The sequence below is a fragment of the Phodopus roborovskii genome, unplaced genomic scaffold, assembly GCF_943737965.1.
Source record: "Phodopus roborovskii unplaced genomic scaffold, PHOROB, whole genome shotgun sequence".
In the NCBI taxonomy this organism is placed as follows: Eukaryota; Metazoa; Chordata; class Mammalia; order Rodentia; family Cricetidae; genus Phodopus; species Phodopus roborovskii.
In genome coordinates, this window is record NW_026126418.1 from 2,669,265 (window position 1) to 2,693,474 (window position 24,210).

At 37.0% G+C, this 24,210-nt stretch overlaps 2 protein-coding genes across 2 annotated transcripts in view; one reads left to right on the plus strand and one right to left on the minus strand.

The window, feature by feature from the left end:
• The window catches only part of Dcdc1 (doublecortin domain containing 1), a 374,005-nt gene extending 371,117 nt beyond the window's left edge, over positions 1–2,888 (minus strand). The window contains exon 1 of the mRNA XM_051183805.1: positions 2,739–2,888. Coding sequence (XP_051039762.1) covers positions 2,739–2,888 — 150 coding nt within the window. The remainder of the gene's footprint in view (positions 1–2,738) is intronic.
• Positions 2,889–3,756: 868 nt separating this feature from the next.
• Dnajc24 (DnaJ heat shock protein family (Hsp40) member C24) overlaps positions 3,757–24,210 on the plus strand; it is a 46,702-nt gene continuing 26,248 nt past the window's right edge. Inside the window, exon 1 of the mRNA XM_051184038.1 lies at positions 3,757–3,890. Coding sequence (XP_051039995.1) covers positions 3,783–3,890 — 108 coding nt within the window. The 5' untranslated portion in view covers positions 3,757–3,782. The remainder of the gene's footprint in view (positions 3,891–24,210) is intronic.

Genomic DNA, 24,210 nt, shown 5'->3' on the forward strand with positions numbered 1-24,210 from the left:
TATGTGCTCCCAAGTACTGAAGCATCATTCCAAGACCACAGTTTACATTTATGTTACATCAGTTTCACATAAGATGGACAAATTTGCTTCTGAAAATAAGGCAGAAAGAAACAAACCTATTGCAGAGACTTGGTGGGAACCAAATTGATCCAAGGCTTTCCCTGAGAAGGACCTATAACTATGAACATACTTGGCAGAGCCAGTAATAGCCTGGGGCCAGAACCTTGAGTGCTTTTCCCTGAGGCACTGATATATGGAGAGGGAACAAAGTTCCTTTTCTAAAACTACGACTATGCTTGGCACAACCAATATTGGCCCAGGGGGAGGGGCTGAGGCTTGCCTGAGAAACCAACTATTCCCCAAAAGGGTTATGGCTATCAGTTCCAAGTCCTCTGTGTTGCACTTGAGATATTCCCTTTGTGTAACATTTCTTGATTAGCTTCCTGCTGACTTCTTCCTATTATATGATATCTTTCTGCTGGCCATGTCCTAATTTCTCCCTGAAAACCATAAATACGACACTGTACTTGTTAATAAGCTTGCTTAGCATAAGTCATAGCTTGTGCAATACCTCCTGACCCCATATTTCCCATCTTCTTTATCTTCTCTACCCCTGGTCTACTAACTCTAGGACCCTGACACTGAAGACCGACTTGGTCCAGGTCAGAAACTCATCTCTAGAAGTTGGATAAGTGAAGTGAGACAGATCCCAATGCTTGGTTTGTCTAACAGGGTTCTTGCTCCTCATGGCTGGCAATCTAACTGGGGGAACAGTTACAGATAATACATGTAGAGACAATAACACATCATGGGATCAGAAGAATACCTATGAGTATTTGATAGGATTTGCTATGAAAGTTGAAATAAATAGTTTCTAAAGACTCAGTTACTATAGAAGTTATATTAATACCAGAATGAAAAGTTAGCATTTTAGGGATAGAGAAATGGCTCTTCAGGTAAGAATACTGCAGCCAATTCTGGTACTCAGGTCCCACACAGTAGACAGAACAGCTGACTCCCACAAGGTGTACTCTAACCTCTAATGAATGCTGTGGCATACCCACACCTACACACATACAAATACACATACAATAAATATTAATGTAATTGAAAAAGTTAGGACTTTATTCTCTAGACCTGCTTTGCTCGATTTATTAGCCATTGGTAATATGAGGTGATCCAAACCAAGATGTGCTGTAAAAGCATACTATATATCAGTTCTTTATATAATTAAATTTTATAATGATAATATTATAGGTATATTTGTGTTAAATATCATATTTTAAAAGTCACATACATAGCTTGCATTTATTACTGACTTTACTATATTTCTACTGGACAAAATTGTTCTAGATAAAAGGAGATTAATGAGCAGTGACCCAAGTCACAATCACCTTGAGGAGTTTATCGAACCCTCAATGATTTGGATTATAAGACAACCATCTGTTTTTTCAATGAACAACAACAACAACAACAAAAAACAAGTTGCTAGTTTGATAAAATGCATTTTTAGAGACATAGATCCAAGCAAATTACCCCTTTAACATCTTCAAAATAACTTGAGAGATTTGAAGAGGCTGTGTATAGGGTGACATCAATTAAATATTGACAGTTTTAATTGATTAAGGAGACCTTGGAGATAAAAGATAAAGTTGATAGCAAACTAAAGTACTTGGAGATAACATGAAAAGCAGTTGGGATTTCCTGGCAGATATCAAATAAGTGGCTAGATATGAGATAGTATATCAAAACGTTTGTTTTAAAAACTGAAGTTCTTGAATATATTTATTCTGTATACAAAGAAGGGTCAAGTAGGACTGTTTGAGGGGGGAATGGTTTAATGGACGCTTTCTTATAATATTGTAGATGGTGACATCCACAACACTTACTTCTATTGCTTTGTGTATTTTGGTAGGCCCACACAGATAGTTTTCTAAGTCCAGGACTGAATCTAGACCTTCTCACCATTAGTATAATGATCTTTGCTTTGAACATGACAAAATCTATATTTGGATTTTAAAGACAACGGTATCATTCTGCAATTCCTCATGTATTCTGCAATGTTTACAATATTAACAAATTTATTCTATTAGAATACTTCCACTTAGACTTATTTCCAGTGCTTCTTAAAGTGCTATTTGGTAGAAGAAAGACTAAAGGGAAAGTATATCTAAACAACAACAGAACCACTTTGCATCTCCAAGGGAGATCATCTCATGTTCTCACAACTAAGATGCTTTTCATATGCAGATACAATGCAAAGAAGCAAACCATGGTAAAGTTAGAAACACAGAGAAGAGTTAACAAAAGGGAACAAAAAAGAAAAAAAAAAAAAAGAAAGAAAGAAAAACAAAACAAAACAAAACAAAAACCAGCACACACAAAAGTGCTCGTTTGCAGTAACCCTTACCTAAATGACTCACAAAGGACAATTGATTCTGGTAAGAGTGCTGCTTCTACACCTGCATAATTATGTATCTGGCCTTGATCCTTGATTTGTTTCTACAAAGTAGTTATAGCAACACCTTCCAAACTTGTCCCAATGGGCTGACGTGAAAGCAAAAGGAGATAGTAAATGTGAAAGTATTTGAATTAAAAAAAAAAAAAACTTTAAGTCAGTTGAAGTCTAAAGGGAATGATAGACATAATTTATTAGCTATCCTCATCCTTATCACCAACACACCGCCCCCAGAATAAACCAATAGGACCCGAGTTGCTCAAGGTAAGGTAAGCGGAACCTGGGATGAAGGTGCACCGCAGCAGAGGTGGAAGGATGTGACAATGTCGGTACCGGGGCCAGGGAAAATTAGAGCAAGATGAGGAAAGGCATTTCTTCTGAGCTGTTCTCTCTGCTGACAGAAGCCTAGGAAACGCGGGCGGGTTACCATAGCGACCGCATGGGGCAGGAGGCAGGGCTCTTCGGGTATGTGCATCTACAACTAGGGCTCGACTGGAAACGCATCCCGCTGAAAGCCGACTTCCGGCGGAAGGGAAAGTGAGTTCCGCTCTTTGGCAGAGTGGGCTCTGGCTCCCATGTGAAAGCTTGGTGAGTCTGACGCTATGTGGAGCCAGGGGAAGGCACCGGTAGGGCCAGGCTGTGTAGGGTGGACTGTGGATGTCTCGGGTCCCCAAGTTCCAAGTCGGCTCGACCCGACTGCTTCATGGTGAACTGATTTCTAAATCTGGGTGACTGTGGCATCCTGGAATGCACAGCTTCAGGAGCGATGTCTTTGAAGGCTGTGAGCATCTTTGCCCTAGCAAGACTGTCCTCTCCCTGAGCCAGTGCTGTCATTTCGTGCGTCTTTATATTTACTCTGGAAGAAAAGAAGTGGCCAGGGACAGCTCAGGGGCTGTGTATGCCCTCAACTTCAATTTCTTTGGCACTCATAATTCTTTTACCCATTTGTTTCGTAAACATTAAGCCCCAGTATTTTGAGTGAACACCCGTATGCCAGTTTTACCATTAGATTATAAGAAGAACCTTCTTAGAAGTTCATCCGCCAACGAGGCTCGTTATTCATTTTCTTTTTCTGGCGTTGTGGATTTATTTAAGGAACAAGCATATACCATGATATATCTAGCAGGATTTCTGTACTTCCAAGTTTCTTTTCTTATACACGCCGCCTTTGAGACATTTTAAATGGGGCTATAGACTTTCTTGGGTTTACACTATGATCACTGTTTACTCAATCGAGTAATAAAGAATTTAGGAAGGGATATTTTGTTATTTCGACTGTAATAAACTGCCATAACATTTCTGCTGCAGCTTATCTGAGAAGGTGATGGATTTTGAGCAAGCACTCAAAAAGGATTGGTACAGCATTCTGGGGGCAGATCCGTCTGCAAATGTGTCAGACCTAAAACAAAAGTATCAGAAACTCATATTACTGGTAAGTCTTTCCTTTCAAATTGGAAATCATGGCAGAGAAAAGTTCCTTTCTTTCTTCCTTTCTTCCTTCCTTTCTTTCTCTTTTTTTTTAAAAAAAATATGACCAGAAATTTAAGCTTCAAAACATGTATATCAATAAGAATCTAGATATTTGTTTTTTCAGTCGAAAATTCCAATGGTAGAGGAAAAAAGAATTTTGATTTGGTATGGGATGGCATAGTGATGATTAAATTAGAATCCTCTGATTCTATCACTATAAGAACTTGGATCACTTTTCTGTTTGTCTCAGCTACTGTTGAATGAAATAATCCATGTATGTTTAAACAGTTTTTACGTAAGTGTTGAAATCCTCTAGCTACTAACCACACTATTGAGATTTGAAATGTGTAATATTCTGTGTTTAAAATTGTAATGTGTTATAGAATATGCACTGGATTTTGATGACTTGGTACAAAAAAATGTAATTTTTATAGTGATTATACATTAAAATGATAATACTTTCTATGTACTGGTTGTTGCACAGGAAGTATTGTTTATTTTGCATATAATATTACATTTTAAGTAATATTTTATTCTTTGAGAATTTCATATGATTTTGATCATATCCATTCACCTCCTCAAGCTTCTCCCAGATATACCCCCACCTCCCTACCAACTCAGATTCGAGGTCTCTTTTCCCCCACCCCCAACCTACTGGGTTCAATTTGTGTTGCCCAAATACTCTTGGGTATGAAACCTGCCCTGGAGTGTGGTCTACCAATCAGGAGTTAGACCCTTAAAGAAAACTGACTCCTCCTCTGCCTGAAATTATCAAATGCCTGTAACACCCCAGCTTCCATGCTGGGATTTATAATATTAAATGTACCTTAATTTTGCTTGTGTTAACATGTACATGCAGTCTTTATTTATAGCTTAGATTAATTTCTATTGGGTAGTGATAATTTAACCTGTTTTATTGTGTTCACTAATTTTATTTGTTTTTAAAATTAATGTGGTACATAAAATTATCTAGAACCTTTTAATTGTTCTATTCATTTATTCATACTTTGATGTTTGTTAGCCAAGGTCTATAACAGTGTAATGATATTTTTAGTTCACTTTACAAAAAGGAACAAACTATCTTTCTTTATATAGCATTGTTTGTCTAGTTTATGACAGTTGTGATCTCTGATATTTTTCCCAAACTGCGTTTATTTGGGAATGATATCTCACCATCAGAAATGTTCTAATATCCCAGTCTTAGAAAAATGAACTTCAAGTACCTTCTGCCTTGGCATTTTGAAGTTATATCAGAAAAATCAAGTACATTTTGTTGAAAAAAATTCCCAATACTAAGTCATCTTTGTATTTTAGTTAATGCTAGTCAATGTTAGATAATGCTGTGCTAGATAATTGACTAAGTAGACCTGGGGATCCTTCTATATTCTGTTATCTTTTAGTTGGGCACTGAGAAGGCTTTGTGTGATCCTATTCATCAGACATAGTAACAATATATCATGTCTAATCTATGTCTGTCCACTACTGAAGTATACTCCCAGTATAGAAGTCTTTTGTTTTTATGAAATATATCCATTTTGGCTTTGTTGTTTTATATTTACTGGTTCTATGTCTTCTCTAATGTCATGGAAATAGTCTTCTGGAAGTTTTATAGTTTGCTTTACTGATAGACCTATGCCTTCTATGTGGGCTGAAGTTGGTGGCTAGACTTGTATGTTTCCTCAGTATGGAGGTGCAGTTCCTCCAGCATCATTTCCAGAAAGCATTTTCTTTCTCCATTAACCTGTCTATTTCTGGGTGTTATATAAAATTTTGTTATTCTTTTTTAAAGGTTTTGTTTGCTTACGTCACTAGGTCTGTTTTTGTTGTTGTTACAAAAACAAGCTTTTAAGTTACTGTTTTCTCAATCTATATTTTTCACCAGTCTCACTGAGCAGTTGAGAATAGTGTCATTGGACTAACACTGTTCTGTGTCTAATTTTATAAAAAGGCACATTTATTACATCTACTTTGTCCAAATTTAGAATTTAAAACCTCCTACATAATTAGTTGTTGGGACAAAATATTGCTAAATTGCAGACTGCTAAGTTTACAACCCATGCTGATTTAGTAAGTACTGTTTCCTGTTTTTCAGTTTTTTGTGAATGTAGTGTTTTTCACGGTTCTGATACTGAAAACAATTTTATTTACCGAAATATTTTAGAATGTTTTAAAACATATGTAAATGTCAAATGTAAGTTAGTCCTACAGATGGTCCTTTTACTTAGTATTTACTCTCTTGCCAAATGACTTACTACACAAAATAAAACAATTAAATTTCCTAGCAGTGTTTTATTTATTTATTTATGTGTTCACTTCTTCTCCTTGAAAGTCAACTATAACTGTGTTTTCATTTCCCACAAGTAATTGTTTTAATAATAACCTATTGCTTTAAAATCATCCAGGGTCTAGAAATAATAGTTATATTATTCATATACATGTATGTACATATATATTCTGAATATAAATCTTTGTTAAAATGAAAAATGGTTCCTTTTCAATTGATACTGATAATATTACAGAATACCTTTCAATCGGAAAAGAATTACTGGAAAACTATATGTTACTATTAGAGCATGTCACATAATTTTAAGGAAAATCTATGTCACTTGAGACTTGACTGTTGACAATGCTCTCTGTGTTGAGAGGGTATAAAATATGTTTCTATTTACATATATATTCAGAAGCTTCCTTGATTATAACTAATTATGTATAGATTATCATTAAGCTCATTATATAATACACTTCATGTCCTGAAATCGAATCTAGAAAGGGTACCTGTGCTGCATCAAAAAAGAATTACCACATTGGGGTAGGGAGCTAAGAACAACTCTTTGAGCATTCTCGTGAGTACATTACAAAGGAAGTGATCTTGTTTCAGACTAGGTTGTTTGGCATTAAGAAAAATTTAGAACTTGAGCCAAAGTTTCTATGGAGGGCGGAGAAAAGGAATTTGGATACATGGCAGCTCATTCATGACTAGAACTGTCCTTGTGGGACAGGTCAGAACAGCACTGCTCTTACCCCTACCATCACCATGGTCTTGATGAATACCTTCTGAATGCTGGAGAGGGTGCATCTAGCTGTGTTAGTACAATCAGAGGCCTTAGTTGTGGAAGACTGCACACATTGTGATAAAGGTAGTTCAATTTTGTATGACAGGGAGTTGAATCTCTAGTCGAATCTCTAGTTGGGTGGAGGAGAGGATACTTGGTGTCATGGTTGGCTTGTGTGATGTGGAGATAATCTCTAGTCTGAGTGTCAGAAGGTGGGATATTAGGAGGTGATGATATTATCAGAGGTGTAGATTTGTTAACTGGAGAATCATATTTCTGGTAAAAGGCTGTTTGCTCCCTTTTGCTTTTGTGCACACAGTCTCTATTAACCTTCTGCTAGGGGTGATTAACAAAGCTCTTAAGACACAGGCCACTTCAGATGTGTAAGAAATGAAGCTACATTCTTCACAAGTCACCTGGTTACAGTTATTCTGTTAGAACAGCACACAATGAACCAAGAAACTGAGTAGCCCCAGTGCCATGTTACTGTTATGTGAACCAATTCAAAGACAATTAACCTATTCTCCACCTTAAACCTAATATTCTAAAACTTATTCCTAAGTAAGTTGGTTAAGTGGCTAAAATTTTTGTTAGTTTTTAACATAGGGTTTTAGCCCAAGTAGGCTAGAACTCATCAAACTTTCATTGACCTTAAGGCAGTTCTCCTATGTAAACCACAGTATTTTAAGTTTGGTTTCTTGAAATACAATATTACTTATTTATAACAGGCAAAAGTAATCTTAGATGAGATACAGATGAACTTTTTTTTTTTTTTTTTAGCAAATAGGTCTATAAAGCTTATATAAATTGTGATTACAAATAACTATCATTTAGTATTTATGTATAATTTGTGATCTATATTACAAAACATAGTTGATTTGGGGATGGGACTAGGTAACAATAGAGGTAAAACAATAGAAATAAAACAAGACTGCTAATAGTATGAGAATATGAGGCGGAAGTCTAGGAGGTGGCATAAGATCATTCGATTCTGAGACAATAGTCTGAACTTCTGGCTCAGAAGTCACATCCAGATACAATAACATTTAACCTTTGTTAAAATAATAGCTGAGACATAGGTCTGCTTTTAGGAGGCATCTGCTGTTTGTTTTTTGAGGTCAGCACAATTTTACACTTTGCCTCTATTTGTATGTGATAGTTTATAGCCTGCTGAGAGTCTAGCAGTGCATTTGTAAGTATCACAGAAATACTAGTACTGCATGACTTTATCTTAAATAGATATATGCTTGTGCTCTGTATGTTTTTTTCAAGAGGGAAGAATGTAGTGTCATATTCCAGTGAAAAATGCGATTATAACAAGTGAGTAAAATAAAGAATTGATTAGCCCTTTCAAGACATTATTGCTGTTATGTACTATTATGCTATTGGGGAAACAGTTTGTGTTTCTCTAGATTGAAAAAGGAAAAGCTAACATCTCAAAGGTAATTAGTGATTACTTAATAAATTTAATATGTAAGCTATGTTAGTTAGTTTTGTGTCAACCTTGCACAAGCTAGAATTATTTGGGAAAAGGGAACCTCAATTTAGAAAATACTTTCATATGATTGGCCTGTAGGCAAGTCTGTCAAGCATTTTCTTGATTAATGATTGATAAGGAAGGGCCCAGCCCACTGTGGTGGTACCACCCCTGGGCAGGTCGTCCTGCCTTGTATAAGAAAGCAGGCTAGCAAGCCATGGGAAGCAACCCAGTAATCAATGTTCCTCCATGGCATCAGCAGCAGTTTCTGTCTCCAAGTCTTGTATTCATTTCTTGCTTTGACTTCACTGGATGATGAACTACCAGCTGTAAAATGAAATAAACCTTTTCCACCCCTAGTCACTTTTGGTATGGTTTATTGTCACAGCAATAGAAAAGTAAGATATGAGCATTGCAGATGTCCATTTGGCATATAGATGCATTTTATTTCAAGCATATATTAAAGGATATTAATAAAAGGCCAGATGAAGAGATACATAGGGTGAGACAAGGAAGAGCTCAAGGTTAGGATCTTACATCCCAGTGGATTTGAGTAAAGCTCCCTTGCAACATTTAAATATGTTCTCTCTATTAACCTAGATTCCCCCAAATCTTCTCCGTTGGAAATAGATGGAATCATTCTTATGTAAGCATGGCTGATGAAATCATGGGCTATGCTACGAATGATCAACTCAATTTATCCACCTTTAGAGTAGGGCCTGGAGCTGAGAGCTCTAGTTCTCTAGTTGTCATTGGCCTTCCTGTTGATCAGTCTCCATCCTGTATCTATCTAGGAGGCCTCATTCACACACTTTCCTCATTAGCCTACAAAATACAGTGTTTTTATTGCTGGGTTGCAAGGGTTTTATGAGCTTTGTACCTGAAACCAAAGAAAAGGTCAAGTATTTCTCCTTATATCACAACATGGTAAGTTGCATTCATAAGACATGAACTCCTAATCCATACACATCTATCTCCCAAAGCTGGGATTGTAGAGCTTCATGGCTTTATTGTGCCTGGCTTAGCTTTTGTACTTTCTGTTCTATTAACCAGTTATCTCTTAGTCTGTCCTTGATGTGCCTATTGTTAGTCAAATGAATTTATTAAAAATCAAAGTTCATTGCTGGGCGGTGGTGGCACACACCTTTAATCCCAGTACTCAGGAGGCAGAGGCAGGCAGATCTCTGTAAGTTCAAGGCCAGCCTAGTCTACAGAGTTCCAGAATAGCCAGAAACTCTGTCTTGAAAAATAAAACAAAACAAAAATCAAAGTTCATTGCAAAGATGACTTTGAGAATGGATGATATAACACCATAGCATCTTACATTCTTTGACCTTGGTTATCTGTTTTCCTGTAATTTTGGCATTACTGTGTTATCAGCCACTTGATGTGTTTAAGATTTAAGTGGTATTTTTTTTGAGAGAAAATCTTTGCCACCTGTCTTAGTTAGGGTTTTATTGCTGTGAAGAGACACCGTGACCATGACAAGTCTTAAAAAGGAAAACATTTAATTGGGGCTAGCTTACAGTTTTAGAGGTTTAGTTCATTGTTGTCATGGCAGCATGAAGGCGGACATGGTGCTGGAGAAGGAGCTGAGAGTTCTACATCTTGATTCATAGGCAATAGAAGTGACTGTGTCCCACACTGGATGTACCTTGAGCATAGGAGACCTCAAAGTCCACACCCACTGTGACACACTTCCTCTAACAAAGCAATACTGCCTATTACTTCCACTCCCTATGGGGGGCCATTTTCTTTCAAACCACCACACACCTATTCTTTAAAGGACGACTATCTAGAACATAACTAGAAGTGCCAAAGTTAAACTCTCCAAACACAAAATTGCCTATTAAATAGTCTAATGAAATAGACAGTTTTAAAAAATAGACAGTTAAAAAAAAAGGGGGTCTGGGGTCGGGGCATTAGGAAAGAAAAACAAATACAATGGTCAGTTATTGTTTTAGTTAGGGTTTCTGCAATGAAATACCATGACTGGAAAACAAAGAGTATATATATTTGGCTTACACTTCCATATTGCTGTTCATCATCAAAGGAAGTCAGGCCAGGAACTTAAACAGGGCAGGAACTTGGAGACAGGAGCTGACGCAGAGGCCACAGAGGGATGCTGCTTACTGGCTTACTCTTCATTGCCTGTTCAGCCTGCTTTGTTGTATAACCCAGGACCACCAGCCCAGGGATGGCACCACTCACATTGGGCTGGGGCTGGGCTCTCCCCCATCGATCACTAAGAAAATGTCTTACAGGCCTACTTATAACCTGATCTTATGGAGACATTGTCTTGATTGAGGTTCCCTCTTCTCAGATGACTTTAGCTTGCATGAAGTTGACTTAAAACTAACTAACAGTATTTTAACAAGTTTTGAACATCCTTATCCACTACTTTGAGACTCTATACTGTAGTTATAAGGGCTAACATCACAAAAACAAATGATAACAAATGATGTTGAAAATGTGGGGAAAGAAGAACCCTTAAGTCAGTGCTGGTGTGACTATACTAATACAGCCATTAGAGAAATCAGTGTGGAGGTTCCTCAGAAAATAAAAATAGAGTTACTATAGGACCCGCTATACCACTTCCACTCCCAGGCATATACTACATCACTATACATCCTACCAAGGAACTTACATATCCATGTTAATTACTGTATTATTCACAATAGCCAAGGAATGGAACCAATCCAGATATCCCTCAGCAAATGAATGGATAATAAAAGTGTGATAAATATACATAATGGAATTTTACTCTGCTATAAAGAAAAATGATAAAATTTGCTGAAAAATAGATTAGAAAAGTAAGGTGACAGACAAATATTTCATGTCTCATAATTGGATTATATGGATCCTAGCTCTGTTTACATGTGTGTGTGTGTGTGTGGAGGGGGATCACAAAAAGTACTGAGGCTAGAGGAGAGAGGGTACTAAGACAAATGGATTAAAGCAGTAAGGAAGATGCTTGGTTGATGGAAGAGTATAAAGCAGGTAGGAGATAAGAGTGAAAGGGAGAGACAATTCAATTCCAATTCAAACAATTTTGGTTTGAAAATACCAAATTTAACCTACTAATTTGTACTGGAATAAATAAATGTCTGAATTTTATCTGGACTCTGTAGTTGTATTTATTGGGAACATAGATTTGAATAATGTCACCTACTATCATTGGGAATGGAAACATCTTTCCCCATTCTTGCCCATGTCACCTACTATCATTGGGAATGGAAACATCTTTCCCCATTCTTGCCCACTCCTTCCTCTCCAATATGGTATGAGGTACACCTTCAGGTAAAGTATAATTCTGATAACTGTTCTGAAGATGTTCCTTAGTCAAAGTCTCTTTTCTTCTGTGGTCTTCTGGTAAGCTCTAACTTTGTTGACATTCTACCGAGCATAACCTATTTTGCCTATGCCCGTGGCTACCTTAGCCAAAGTGAAGTTTCCAAAGGCAGAGAGGTCCTATCTACTCAGTTTTCTGCCCTTGGTGGTTCCAATTCCATGCACTCTCCAGAGCAGAATCTCAGAGAGCAGTTGGCTTCTTGACTACTCTACAGCATGGTATCATTATTCTCCATTTTTTGTTATTCGTCTCAGGTTCAGTGAAGATGTTAAGATGTTCTTGACCCTGTGAACCTAACTAAGACCTACATGTGAAGTGACTTGGACCTATGGTTGATCTAACCTGTAGTCAGAAAGTCAGCTGTAACACCTTGCCCATCTCTGGAATAGCTATTTATATTCTATCATGTAGATAAGGCTGAGTTTTAAATAGAGGCAAGCCTTAGCATCCTAAGATGCTTGATTTTAATCCTAGCTCATTCATACCTTTACAATTTCCCTCACTCATTTTCTGTCTTCCTTGTAGTTCTTCTGTTTATAACTCTGATGATGGCTGTCTTACTTATTTTGCTGTCCTGTATTTGTAAGTTCTCTTTGCCTGGGATGTCCTTTTTCTACACTCCTCCATAGTTCCTCCATAGGCTAACTTGTGTTCATTCCTCAGATTTCAGTCAATATCAGCTTTATTACAAAGCCCTCCAGCCAAAATGAGCAACTTTTTCATGCTATCGTCTTAGCACTTCATCTTAACTATTGCTTTATAATGCGATCATGAGATCATGAGAAAGTAAGACCCTTAAGGGCAGGTATCCTCTCTTTGTCTAATATCCATATTGGCTGGCACTATCTGTGTTGTACCAAGGTGGTAATTAAGTGGTTTTTTTTTTTTGATGAATAATCACGTCTTTGGGTTGGCAACCTTAACATAGATTACATTTTCTCTAAGCCATAAAACCTTGAAAATTTAGACATTTTTAAAAATTTTATTTATTAACTATTAGACAAAACAATGAGGTGTTGGTTTTCTTTAGGAAATATTTTACTAAGCATTAGGTGGCAGTAGTGTGTTAGACATGGTTTTACCTTTGGGTTTTTTTGTTTTTTGTTTTTTGTTTTCTTTAAGCTTTCATAATGTTAATGTGATATAAAAGTATAAAGAACACCTTTATAGTACTTTCATACATAATATTTTGTAACATAATCTTACTTGAAGTGAGTAAACTTCATAGAAACAAAGAAAACAAGACACAGCCCTGTCAATCAGTGAGTATCCCTCTAAACTGTACTTGTGTTGATTAGAGAATCACTCCTACAGTCTTAGTGGCTCTTCCCTCCAACTGTTTGATATTGCGTTATGATAACTGTGATTGCGGTAATAAAACCCAGAAGTGATCTTGGAGGCTGTCTTTTCCTAACATCCTAAGAAGCCTCAAGTGTTCTAGTTGGACTCATGAGTCTATGTCCACATTAAAGTTACCTGTCTTGTTTATTGAGTTTCATTTTAGGCATATTTCTCTCATCAATGAGTGGGAAGGATTAAGTATTGTCACAGCACTCAAGTCTTATGTGTTCAATCCCACATCAAGTTTGAATGTATGTGTATTAAAATGCCAGTGCTTGTATGTATGTTTGATTTTTCATGATAGCTTCCTAAACCTGTAAATAATCAGAATCTGATTAATAGTCAGAAATTATATTTAAGGAAACAACATTTTAGCTCCACAAAAACATTTCTGCAAAGAAAAGAAATAGGAAGAAATTTAGAGCAAATTCAGAAGAGAAAGGCAGAATTCATCTGTCACATTTCTCTTCTTTATTGTTCTCTCTCAAGGGTGAAGCACTTGGGGGAATTCAAGCCAGTACTCATTTCACTAATATGGCAGAATGATCAATTAATAGAAGAAGAGCAAGGGAGCATCGACAGAGCACACCACCTAATTAGTATCAAATGCCTTGGTGGCAACCAAGAGCTGCAGGTTGCTATAGGAGAGCAGCACATGGGTTGGGGGAGGGGGTGTCACTCTATGTCACCACTCTTTATTTGCAAGGATGACTTTATCTTGGTGTCAGTTTTTCAAGTCTAAAATAGAAGTCGTTCCCAAACCTAGAGGGCAGGTAGAGTCAGCAGGGTTCTAGTGATGGTCATTGGAGGAGACCATCACTAGCTATCCAAAGAGTAGTGAAGAGGTCAGCCCTCTATTACTTAGTTTCTCGTTATTGTGGACATAGTTCCTCCAAACCCACTTCTTAATGCTTCTTTAAAAAAAATATAAACACCATGAATGTTGGCAAGCTTTGTTTTCTTCAGCCCTTCCCTCTTTTTCCCTGACATGTCCATTTCCTCTTTGAATCCTCTTCCCCAGTTCCCCTATAGCCCTTTCTTTAAAAGCCACCTTGTCTTCCCCTTCCTCTGTCTGCTTTTCCTGCTTGCCTGTCCTACTTCTCTTCCTCTCTCTTTTCTTTTGTCTTCCTCTTTTGCTCCTTGTTAGAGCTGCCAGTATCTAACCTCAAAAAGAGACCTGTTTGGCTCAAGGCTGTTGATATGCTGATGTTGTACTGTCTTATTAATGTACTGATGTGTTACTCAAATAGACCAAGGACTGTCTTAAACATTCCTGGTGTTATGATGGCTTTTTTGGAGGCTGGATGCAGCAGAAGTCCTAGCAGCAGTCAGGGAACACACACACACACACACACACACACACACACACACACACACACACACACCTACCCTTTGTTTGACAGCATGGCCTCACATCAGAGCCTCACTCTAAGGCACACACACACACACATTTTGGAGGCTGGATGCAGCAGAAGTCCTAGCAGCAGTCAGGGAACACACACACACACACACACACACCCTACCCTTTGTTTGACAGCATGGCCTCACATCAGAGCCTCACTCTAAGGCTCATTCTATGGGCCATGGGAGGATCGCAGATGTCAGATTCTATTAGAGTTAAAATTAAAATGCTATTCATAATAATTCCTTATTAAGAGCTTCCTATATGTTTCACAGACCGAGTATAGGACATGTCCACATAAAACAACTTTCATCTCAGTGAGGATAAGAGAGTTTATTCTGGAGTCAAATATGAATATCCCAGGAACACAGACTTAGGTCACCCCAAAGGTTACTTAACCATTTAGCCTTTTGGTTGGTGGAAACTAGGGTTTTGTTAAGTTAATATAGACCAAAAGATTTTATCCTGGCTCTGTGGTGCAATGGATAGTGCAGTGAACTACAAAAGAATTTTGTCTATTAGTTATAGGATGTTAAGTCTGAGACAGGGTTGGGCAAGGAATGTCTGACTGTTTTAGGGAGCTAAAGGTAGCCCTTGGTAAATTGTGATTAGGTTCTAGACCTGCAACATTCCAACTCCTCCATAATCATTAAAGTTCTAACAAGTTAAGTAACATTGCAGAAGGTTCAGTCTGAAAGTACAGCTTCTTTCTGGGAACTTTTTACAAGCAGCATATGGTTGGCATTGGCTGTATGCAGATATACACATGTGTCTTAGGGTTTCTCTCGTTATAATGAGACACCATGACCATGGCAACTCTTACAATGGAAAATGTTTAATTGGGTGGCTTATAGTTTCAGAGGTTTAGTTCATTATCAGTATGGTGGGACATGAGAGCATATAGGTAGACATCGTGCTAGAGAAGGAACTAAGAGTGAAGATGGAGCTACTTCTTGATGCCACAGACAAGAAGAAGTGAATTGAGACACTATGTGTGGCTCGAGCATCAAAGCCCACCCCACAGTGACACCCTTCCTTCAGCAAGGCCACACCTCCTAATAATGCCACTACCTATGAGCTTATGGGTACCAATTACGTTCAAACTATCACAACATATATTTATATATATGCAAACATATATATATATAGTCATAGATATACACATACATATACACACAAACACACATATATATACACACAAACACACATGTATATCTGTATACAAAACACCTTTAAGTTCTCAGTTATTCTCAGTGTTCCCAAAGGAACTGAGAAAGATATGTTTTTTAGATAATTACAAATCACAAGTCTTCTTTTTGGTTAATTAGCATATGCATGTTTGTTAGTGTGTGTGTTTTATGTGTTTGTGTGATTTCTGTCCTGAGTAGGCAAATCTGCAAAGACACAAAGTAAACTAGTAATTGTGGGGGGTGGGGTGGGGGTGGGATTGAGATGAGAATGACCACCACTGATAAGCACAGGGTCTCCTTTACATGTGATGAAGATGTTCTGAAATTACTAGTGATAGTGTGCAACTCTGTTAAACATCTTCAAAAACAATGAATTGGATGACTTAAAAGGGTAAGTGATAAGGAGTGTGAATTATGTCTCCATAAAACAAGATGGGCCCATACTCTAAGTCTTTGTAGTTTAGCAGAAAGCAAAAAATAGGAGTTTATAGCCAGGCCTGGTGGTATACTCTTGTGATTTCAACACTTAGGAGGTGGAAGCAAGAGGATTAGTATTCAAAGCCAGCTTGAAAGCCTGCCTCAAAAACAACAATTAAAAAACAAAGCAAATACATACCTTATTTTTATAGAGAAGAGTAGTGCTACTTTTAATTTTTATTATTATTTTTGTGTGTACCTTGTTTTTGAAACATCTTTCCATGTCATACAATCTGGCCTTTAAATCATGATCCTACCACCTCAGCAACTCAGTAGCTGGGATTGTAGCCACCACACCTATCAACTTTAATTATTTCTCGTAAGTGAACAAGTGATAATAAGCTGGGCCCTGCCCTGGAGGATTACTTGTAATCTAGCCATTTGATCACAAAGAGTAATCAAGTTCTTGCCCATTTCAGTAAGACCACTTGATATTTTCTCAATCAGTTATTGCAAGTGAAATCTGAAAATTCTGTTTAAAATGTGTACTAATTATGTTACTCAGTATACTTAATTTATCACCTTTAAAATTTAAAAATGTGTAGAAAATACATACTTTGGGGTAGGCTGAGATAGGAACAAACTGTTGAAAATGTGTTTAGGAGAAAGGGGTATTCTTCCCTATCTTTTGTTTTAATATATCCGCTTAGGATTTTTTTTTTTATTTTTAATGGTGAGTTGCTAAATTTTAGAATAAATAATTGTGATTCTATATGCTGTGATTATCCAAGAACAGTTGCCCCCACCATTCCCCTTACTAGTTTGTAAATGTGTGAAGGTAGTAGTCATTACCAATTATAGCAGAGTAGGATAGTCATTAATAGTTATAGCAGAATGAGGGAGATATGTAGTAGAAAAAGTTCTGATTATGCTTGAAGAACAGACAAAGCAATTCCATACCTATTTCCGGCTTTCCCATCAACTTACCAGCTTTGACTCTTCTATAGGAGTGTGATAGAAGTGTGTTGCATTGCAGAATGGCAGAAGGAAGCCCTAACCTTCTCATTTGTCTCTCTCACCAAGAGAGATAGCACTGTCTTCATACTTATAGAAACCTTAAAGACCCTGTGATGAGGCTCCTCAAATGCACGGCCTTCATCACTTTGTTTTATGGGATGACAGCATAGTTGACAACATCTAAGAGGGGTCTGGGAGACAAGCAGGTTTCTCACCTTTTTTAGACATGGAAGGAAAGGGAAGCCTTAAAAACCACCACTGGCCCCCACCACAGATGATCAGGACTATAGGTAGCCATACTTTATGTGTACCGCCTCTTTTTCTGGAAGGTGTTTCAGAGATACATCAAGGGAGACTAGAGGAGAAAGAATAAGAGAGGCAACGTGGATGAAGAGGAGTGTTAGGGCCAAACATGTCTGCGTAGTGTTTGAAAGGTAAAAGCAAAGGCATATAATTGGATTTAACCTATAATGCAAACTATTTATGTTTATCTCTTTCTCTCTCTTTTTTTTGGGGGGGAAAGAAAGAGATTAGGGCTATGATGAATATGGGGGTTTGCTAATAATTGCTGTTAATGCTTTTGTAAAGCGAATAAAGGTGAAGTAGTTCTTTATGAGAAAAACTGTTGGGGATGTTATTGTGATTGACAGATACTAGAGTCCCATTTACTCATGCAAATTTCCTTCCTAACCTCTCAGCTTTACTTTTCTTTCTCAATGGGTACCCTAAGGAATGAGCTTTTACTATCTTTAGAGATAAATACCCTCAAAATACTTTGATAAGTAGACCCATTAAATATAAGAACACTAATTAAACAATGCCAAAATAAAGCCTATTTTTAGCTGTACTCATTTAAAGTTTTTTTTTTTTTTTTTTTTTTTTTTTTTTTAGTGGTATTATATATTCTAATGTATTTAGAACAAGTGTGTACTGTGATGTCATGTATTGCTGTCTCAGGAATTATTGGCAAAAAAGAAAAATAGAAGTACAGATGACACCTATGCTGAGTAGTTTTATATCAGTTTGACACAAGCTAAAGTCATCTGAGAGGAGGGAACTTCAAGAAAATGCCTCTATAAGACTGGGCTATAGGCAAGTCTGTGATGGTGAATGCCTTTAATCCCAGCACTTGGGAGGCAGAAGCCGGCAGATCTCTGTGAGTTTGAGGACAGCCTGGTCTACAGAGTGAGTTCCAATACAGCCAGGGCTGTTACAAAGAGAAACTCTGTATCAAAAAACAAAACAAGGGCCCCAGACAGATAGCTGGGAATCCAGCATGGGACTGACTCAGGCCCCCTGAACATGGGTCTCAGCTAGAAGGTCTGAGCAGTCTAAGGGACCTCAGACAGTGGAACCAGGATGCATTCCTGGTGCACAAAAGGACCTTGTGGGCACATCCCCCATGGAGGGATAACTGCCTTAACATAGAGTCAGGAGAGAAGTCCTAGCCCTACTTCAAATGACATGACAGATTTAGATGACCCCTCCTGAATGACATCACCCTACAAGTGGAGTAGGCAGAGGGGGATGGGAGGGGAGGGTGGTCAGGGTACATGTGAGTGGGGAAGAGAGGGGGAGAGGGAGGGAGGAAGGAAGGGAGAGGGAACTGCGATCGCTATGTAAAATAAATAAATAAAAAAAGTTTAAAAAATAAATAAAAAACAAAACAAAACACAAACAAAAAAACAAAAAATCCAAAAAAAATATTTTCTTAATTCATGATTGATAGGGCAGGGCCCATTCCACTGTGGGTGGTACCATCCCTAGGTTCATTGTCCTGGATTCTATAAGAAAGCAGACTGAGCAAGTCACATGGAACAAGCCAGTAAGCAGCACCCCTTCATAGCCTCTGCACCAGCTCCTGTGTCCACGTTCTTGGCCTGATTGAGTTCCTGTTGTGACTTTGATGATGAACAGTAATATGGACATGTAAGCCAAATAAATAAATCCTTTCCTCCTCAACTTGCTTTGGTCATGGTGTTTTATCACAGCAATAGTTACCCTAACTAGGATGCCACCTAATTGTTTTTTCTCCAAGATGGATACAGTATAAGATTGATATAACATATAATTACAGTGAGGCCAAAGCCCCAGTATGACCACTATTGAGTCCCATGATGTGGCCACTGGGCGAATACTGTCCCTTATCATATCTTTTCATACCCTCAGCTAATTGGAGGAACACAGTAATTACTTGATCACTAGGGACCAGACACAAAAGAGCAAAACTGATTTAAACTAAAATGCATTCTTCATCCTATCTGAAGTGCTAACTGAATCAGAAAATTTCAAATTTGGGGCTTTTGTGAGAAGTATTACACATTCAACTTAAATTTACAATTATTTAGCTGTACCAATTATTTAGTTGAGCTAAGAGATACTGTATTGATCTCCACCCAAACAACAGCCAATAGAAAAGGTCATTTGGAATTAATATCTACTGTTGTTTTATTAAATGCATTATTAAAATAGTTTTGTTAAAATATATTGAAATTTCTAGAATTTTCATACTATATTTTATTGTGCTTGTTTCATAACATACCTCATTGTTTCCCCGTGTAGTTGGAAATTTAAGTAGGCTCAAAGTCCTTATTCTGCTCAAAAGTCAGAATGTTATTCTTATGTTATTAGTGGGTTTTATGGAACATATCAAACATAGTAACTGATTCTCAATATACAGAGTTATTTTGCATATTGCTGTCTGGAGGCAAAGGTATCCTTAGGGGATCCTGAAATGAAAAATTTGAATTAACTGTCAAGTCCTAGGAGAGATAGCTGGATCGTTTGTTGTACCATCTCTGCACAATGGGAAAGTGCAAAGCTAATGTAACACAAATAATAAAAACCCAGAGATAAATATTGGGGTTTATGCTGAAGATCAGAGAAGCAAAGTGGCCAGCCACTAACTCTTAGCTCTACCTAAGCTGGGACAATCCTGGCTCCACAAATCCTCAGCATGATTGGAGACTAATTGCCAAAAGACTGACTGCCCATTCATGTGTTATATACCTCTTTAGTGCTGGGATTAAAGGCCTGAGCTCTGTTGCTCTTTTAAACTGATTCACTTTCATGTAGCCCTGGATGGCCTTGAATTTATAGAGATCCATCTGCCTATGTATCCTAAGTCCTGGGATTAAAGGTGTATGTCACCACTGCTCAGCTTCTATTGCTGTGGGTAGCTTTGCCTTTTGATCCTTCAGGCAAACTTTATTAGATCATAAATGAAATATTATCACAATTCCCCTTTTTGTCTAATAAAAAAAGAAGCTATAAGTATATATAATATATACAGACAGTAAGTACATCAACAATGTCTAGTCCATTTTCATTTGACAAATTCAGAGAAAATACTCCATTATCTATCCTATTTTGGTGAGTCCAAACTTCTACACCTAATCTACTTTCTATTGTAATTTGCATCATGAATATTATCTCTTAATGTCTCTCAGTCTTTTACACTTTATATCTCTGTAGTGACTTTCTTTTCTGAGTCTAGTAAACAAGGAAAACTATAAATATCACTATCTAGTCTTCAACTCCCTCAGAGACCCAAGAAGGAAATACTATTTATTGAATAAACTGGAAGTGCAAACAAGTGACAGACTTTTCTGTGAAGCAGGATTTTTGAAGGACTGTCCAGTCCTATCAAGGTTTTGCACTCACTTTCTTTAGTGCCTTGTTTGTCCAGTTAGGACAGCATACCATCCGCAATTGAGGCAAGGGCACTTTCTCATCCAGTGGGTTACTTTTGCCACAAAGAAAATAAACTCCATGTGGAGTTTCTTTGATGCCCATAATCTTCTCTGAAGTAGATTGTGCTGCCAGGAGCAGATATGTCTCATTGTCATTAAAAAAAAAAAAAAAAAAAAAAAAAAAACTGTTATAAATACATCTTAAATGCCACATTCTGCAAATCTCTGAAGTATTTGAAGACTACCTGTCTAAAATATATCTGTTTAACCTTGAAAACATACCTAATGTGATTACAAATTCAATATTAATAGATGACTAATTACTAAGCTGCATTTCCTTATTGTCTTATATAGTTGGTAATAACTTTCAAGAACTATAAATTTGTATTACATTGTTAAATGAGCTGTATGCATACAATACCTTAAACAAAATTAGAAAAGTATGTACGTTATGTTTTAACAAAATTAACCTCAAATTTGTGTCAATATACAATATATGTATACAATATACAGAGGTCCAATCCAATGTAAAATATTTAAAACTAGTAGTTGCATTTTAAAAGTTGATTCAATAATCTTTATCTCCCATTTTTCTTTTCAAAACATTAACCTTGAATCTAATTTCCTTTGTTTAGCTTTTTCCTAACCAGTACCAATAACAAATTGTAAACAATTCTTTAAAGAATGACAAATATCCATAATCTATTAAGTTACCAAAAACCACCTCTTGGGATCTTAAAGTTCCTTCCTGCTGTCAGAGGGCAGTGGCATCTTTAGGTGATCTGAAAAGAAAAATTGTCAAGACCTGGGATTGGTGCCTGTATCATTTGTTTTCCTGTCTCTGTGTAATGGGAAGGTGCAGGGCTTGTCTCACGTCTTGGATAGAGTAGTCTGTAAGGTTGGATCACCTCAATTAGCAACCTCAAAATCGTTCTGAGCAGTGTCTGTGAAGCTGGATCTTCTCAGCAAATCATCTTGAAACTGTTATAGATAGTTTGTTTGTGGTCCAAAGCTGATCTTTTCTTGGTGTTGTTCAGCTTAATGGTGTTATCACAGTCCTGGTTGAATTGTCACTGTGGGGCCACATCCTCTCCTTTGGAGACTTAAAATGTCACTGGTGCTTGATGAATTATCATCTCTTCTTATTAAGAGGTGTCTTGCTCAAATCGAATCTTAATCAGTTTTGATGGTTTCCATAGCTTTTCTTCTCCTGTGGAAACCAAAGCAAAACCACTTCTCCAATGTAACACAAATCCTGGTTTCCATTCTGAGGTCAACACATCTTTGAAGTATAACGACTGATTTAATTCTGTAGTTTTTCCTATTATCCAATGCCTCTACAAAGCTATTGTTCCTTTCTCATTGGCATTTAGAAACTTCAAAGTGAATAAAGCGCTATGCAATCTATTTTTGTGGTTCTTTATCATTCCTTTCTGTTTATTTACCATATCATTTAGAGTTCAGTTTGATCTTTCTATAACAGCCTGCCTGCCCTGTAGGATTGTGTGGTATATCTATAATATGTTTTATATTATAATAAGCAAAAATTTTTAAAAATTTTTAGAGACATATGCTGGAGCATTTTATGTCTTAATTTGTATAGTTATACCCACGATGGCCTTAACTTCTAGCAAATGTGTAATTACCGAATCAGACTTTTCCAAACTCAAAAGCAGTTGCCCATTGAAAATCTGAATAGGTATCATTGGTATAGTGCACATATTTTAATTTTCCAAGTTCTACAAAATGGAACACATCCATCTGCCATATTTTATTCTTTTGAGTACTCTTTGGATTACTTCCTGCAGGTAGTAGAGTTTGGTTACATAAAGAACAAGTAGGACATTTCCTTATAATTTCCTTGGCCTGCTGTCAAGTGATGGAAAAATCTTTTTTTCAAACCTTTGCTATTGATGTGGTATTTCTTAACAAAATTCTGAAGTCTTTAGCACATTTCCTATCAATAGTTGATAAATTTCATGATTACCTTGTGCTAGAGGGCCTGGCAGACCCATATGGGATCGGATGTGTATTATATGTATGGGATGATCATATTGCTGATTATGTCTTGTAACCTAATTAATAATGATGTGTATTATATGTATGGGATGATCATATTGCTGATTATGTCTTGTAACCTAATTAATAATGTCAATTATGTATCATCTGGTTTAAATTCAGTGGTTTCAGTATACAAAGTAGCTGTTTCTGCATGTTGTGAATCAGTAACTTTAAACTTTCTGATTCATTTGCACCAATATAGAATGTAGGGGCTTCAGATATTGGTTAGCTAGTGGCTAACTCTGCTCTCTGATCTTCAGACAAGCTTTATTTGTCAGAGTATAAACAAAATATCACTACAATTTGTAATCTCCAACAAGGCAAACTTTTCTTTACTGCTTCAGAATTCTTTCTAAAGTATTCACATTTGAACCAGCTAGTAAAATGTCGTTCATATAATGATAAACTGTAGATTGAGGAAGTTGCTCATGTATCATTTCCAATGGTTGACATACAAAATATTGGCGCAGGGTGGGGCTATTTAACATTTCTTGTGGGAGAATCTTCCATTGATATCTCTCAACATGCTGAAAATTATTATAAGTAGGCCCCATGAAGGCACATTTTTTTCTGTCTTTTTCTTGTGAAGGTATAGTGAAGATAATAACATAATAATAACATAAGAGGTCATTCTTTAGACAATAAAGGCAAAGGAATTCCAGACGGTAGAGAGCCCATTGGTTGAATCATCTTATTAATAGCTCTTCGATCTTTTATCATTCTGCATTTTCCTAATTTATTTTTTATAACAAATATAGGAGAATTCCATGGGCTGTTTGATTCTTCAGTATGTTGAGCATTTAGCTGCTCTTGTAGCAGCTGTTCTAAGGCCTGCAGTTTCTCTGTTGTTAAAAGCCATTCCTCAACCCATACAGGTTTGTTCATTCAACCATTTTAAAGGTATGGCTGTTGGTACCTTTGAAAGATCACAGCTGTTGTGTACCCTGTTCTTGTATTACCTGAATGGATGCTTTCTAGTATTTTCCCCCAGGAACAAATATTTCTTTATGAGATTGGAGGAATATTAATAGGAACAAATCATGTCCTCATAAGTTCACTGTTTTTTTTTTTTTTTTTTTTTTTTTTTGCCTTTTAAGCTACAACTATTCAGCAATTGCAACTCTGCTGTTATCAGCAGTAGCTAGGCTGCAAGAGCCAAAGCCTGAGGGAATCTCTCATGCACAGACTCTTTAAAGCCACTATGGAAACTTATTTAAATCTCTGTCCTGCTAAAGAACTCAAAATTCAAAGGTTGAGGTAGGATCCTGTTTCCCAGAGAG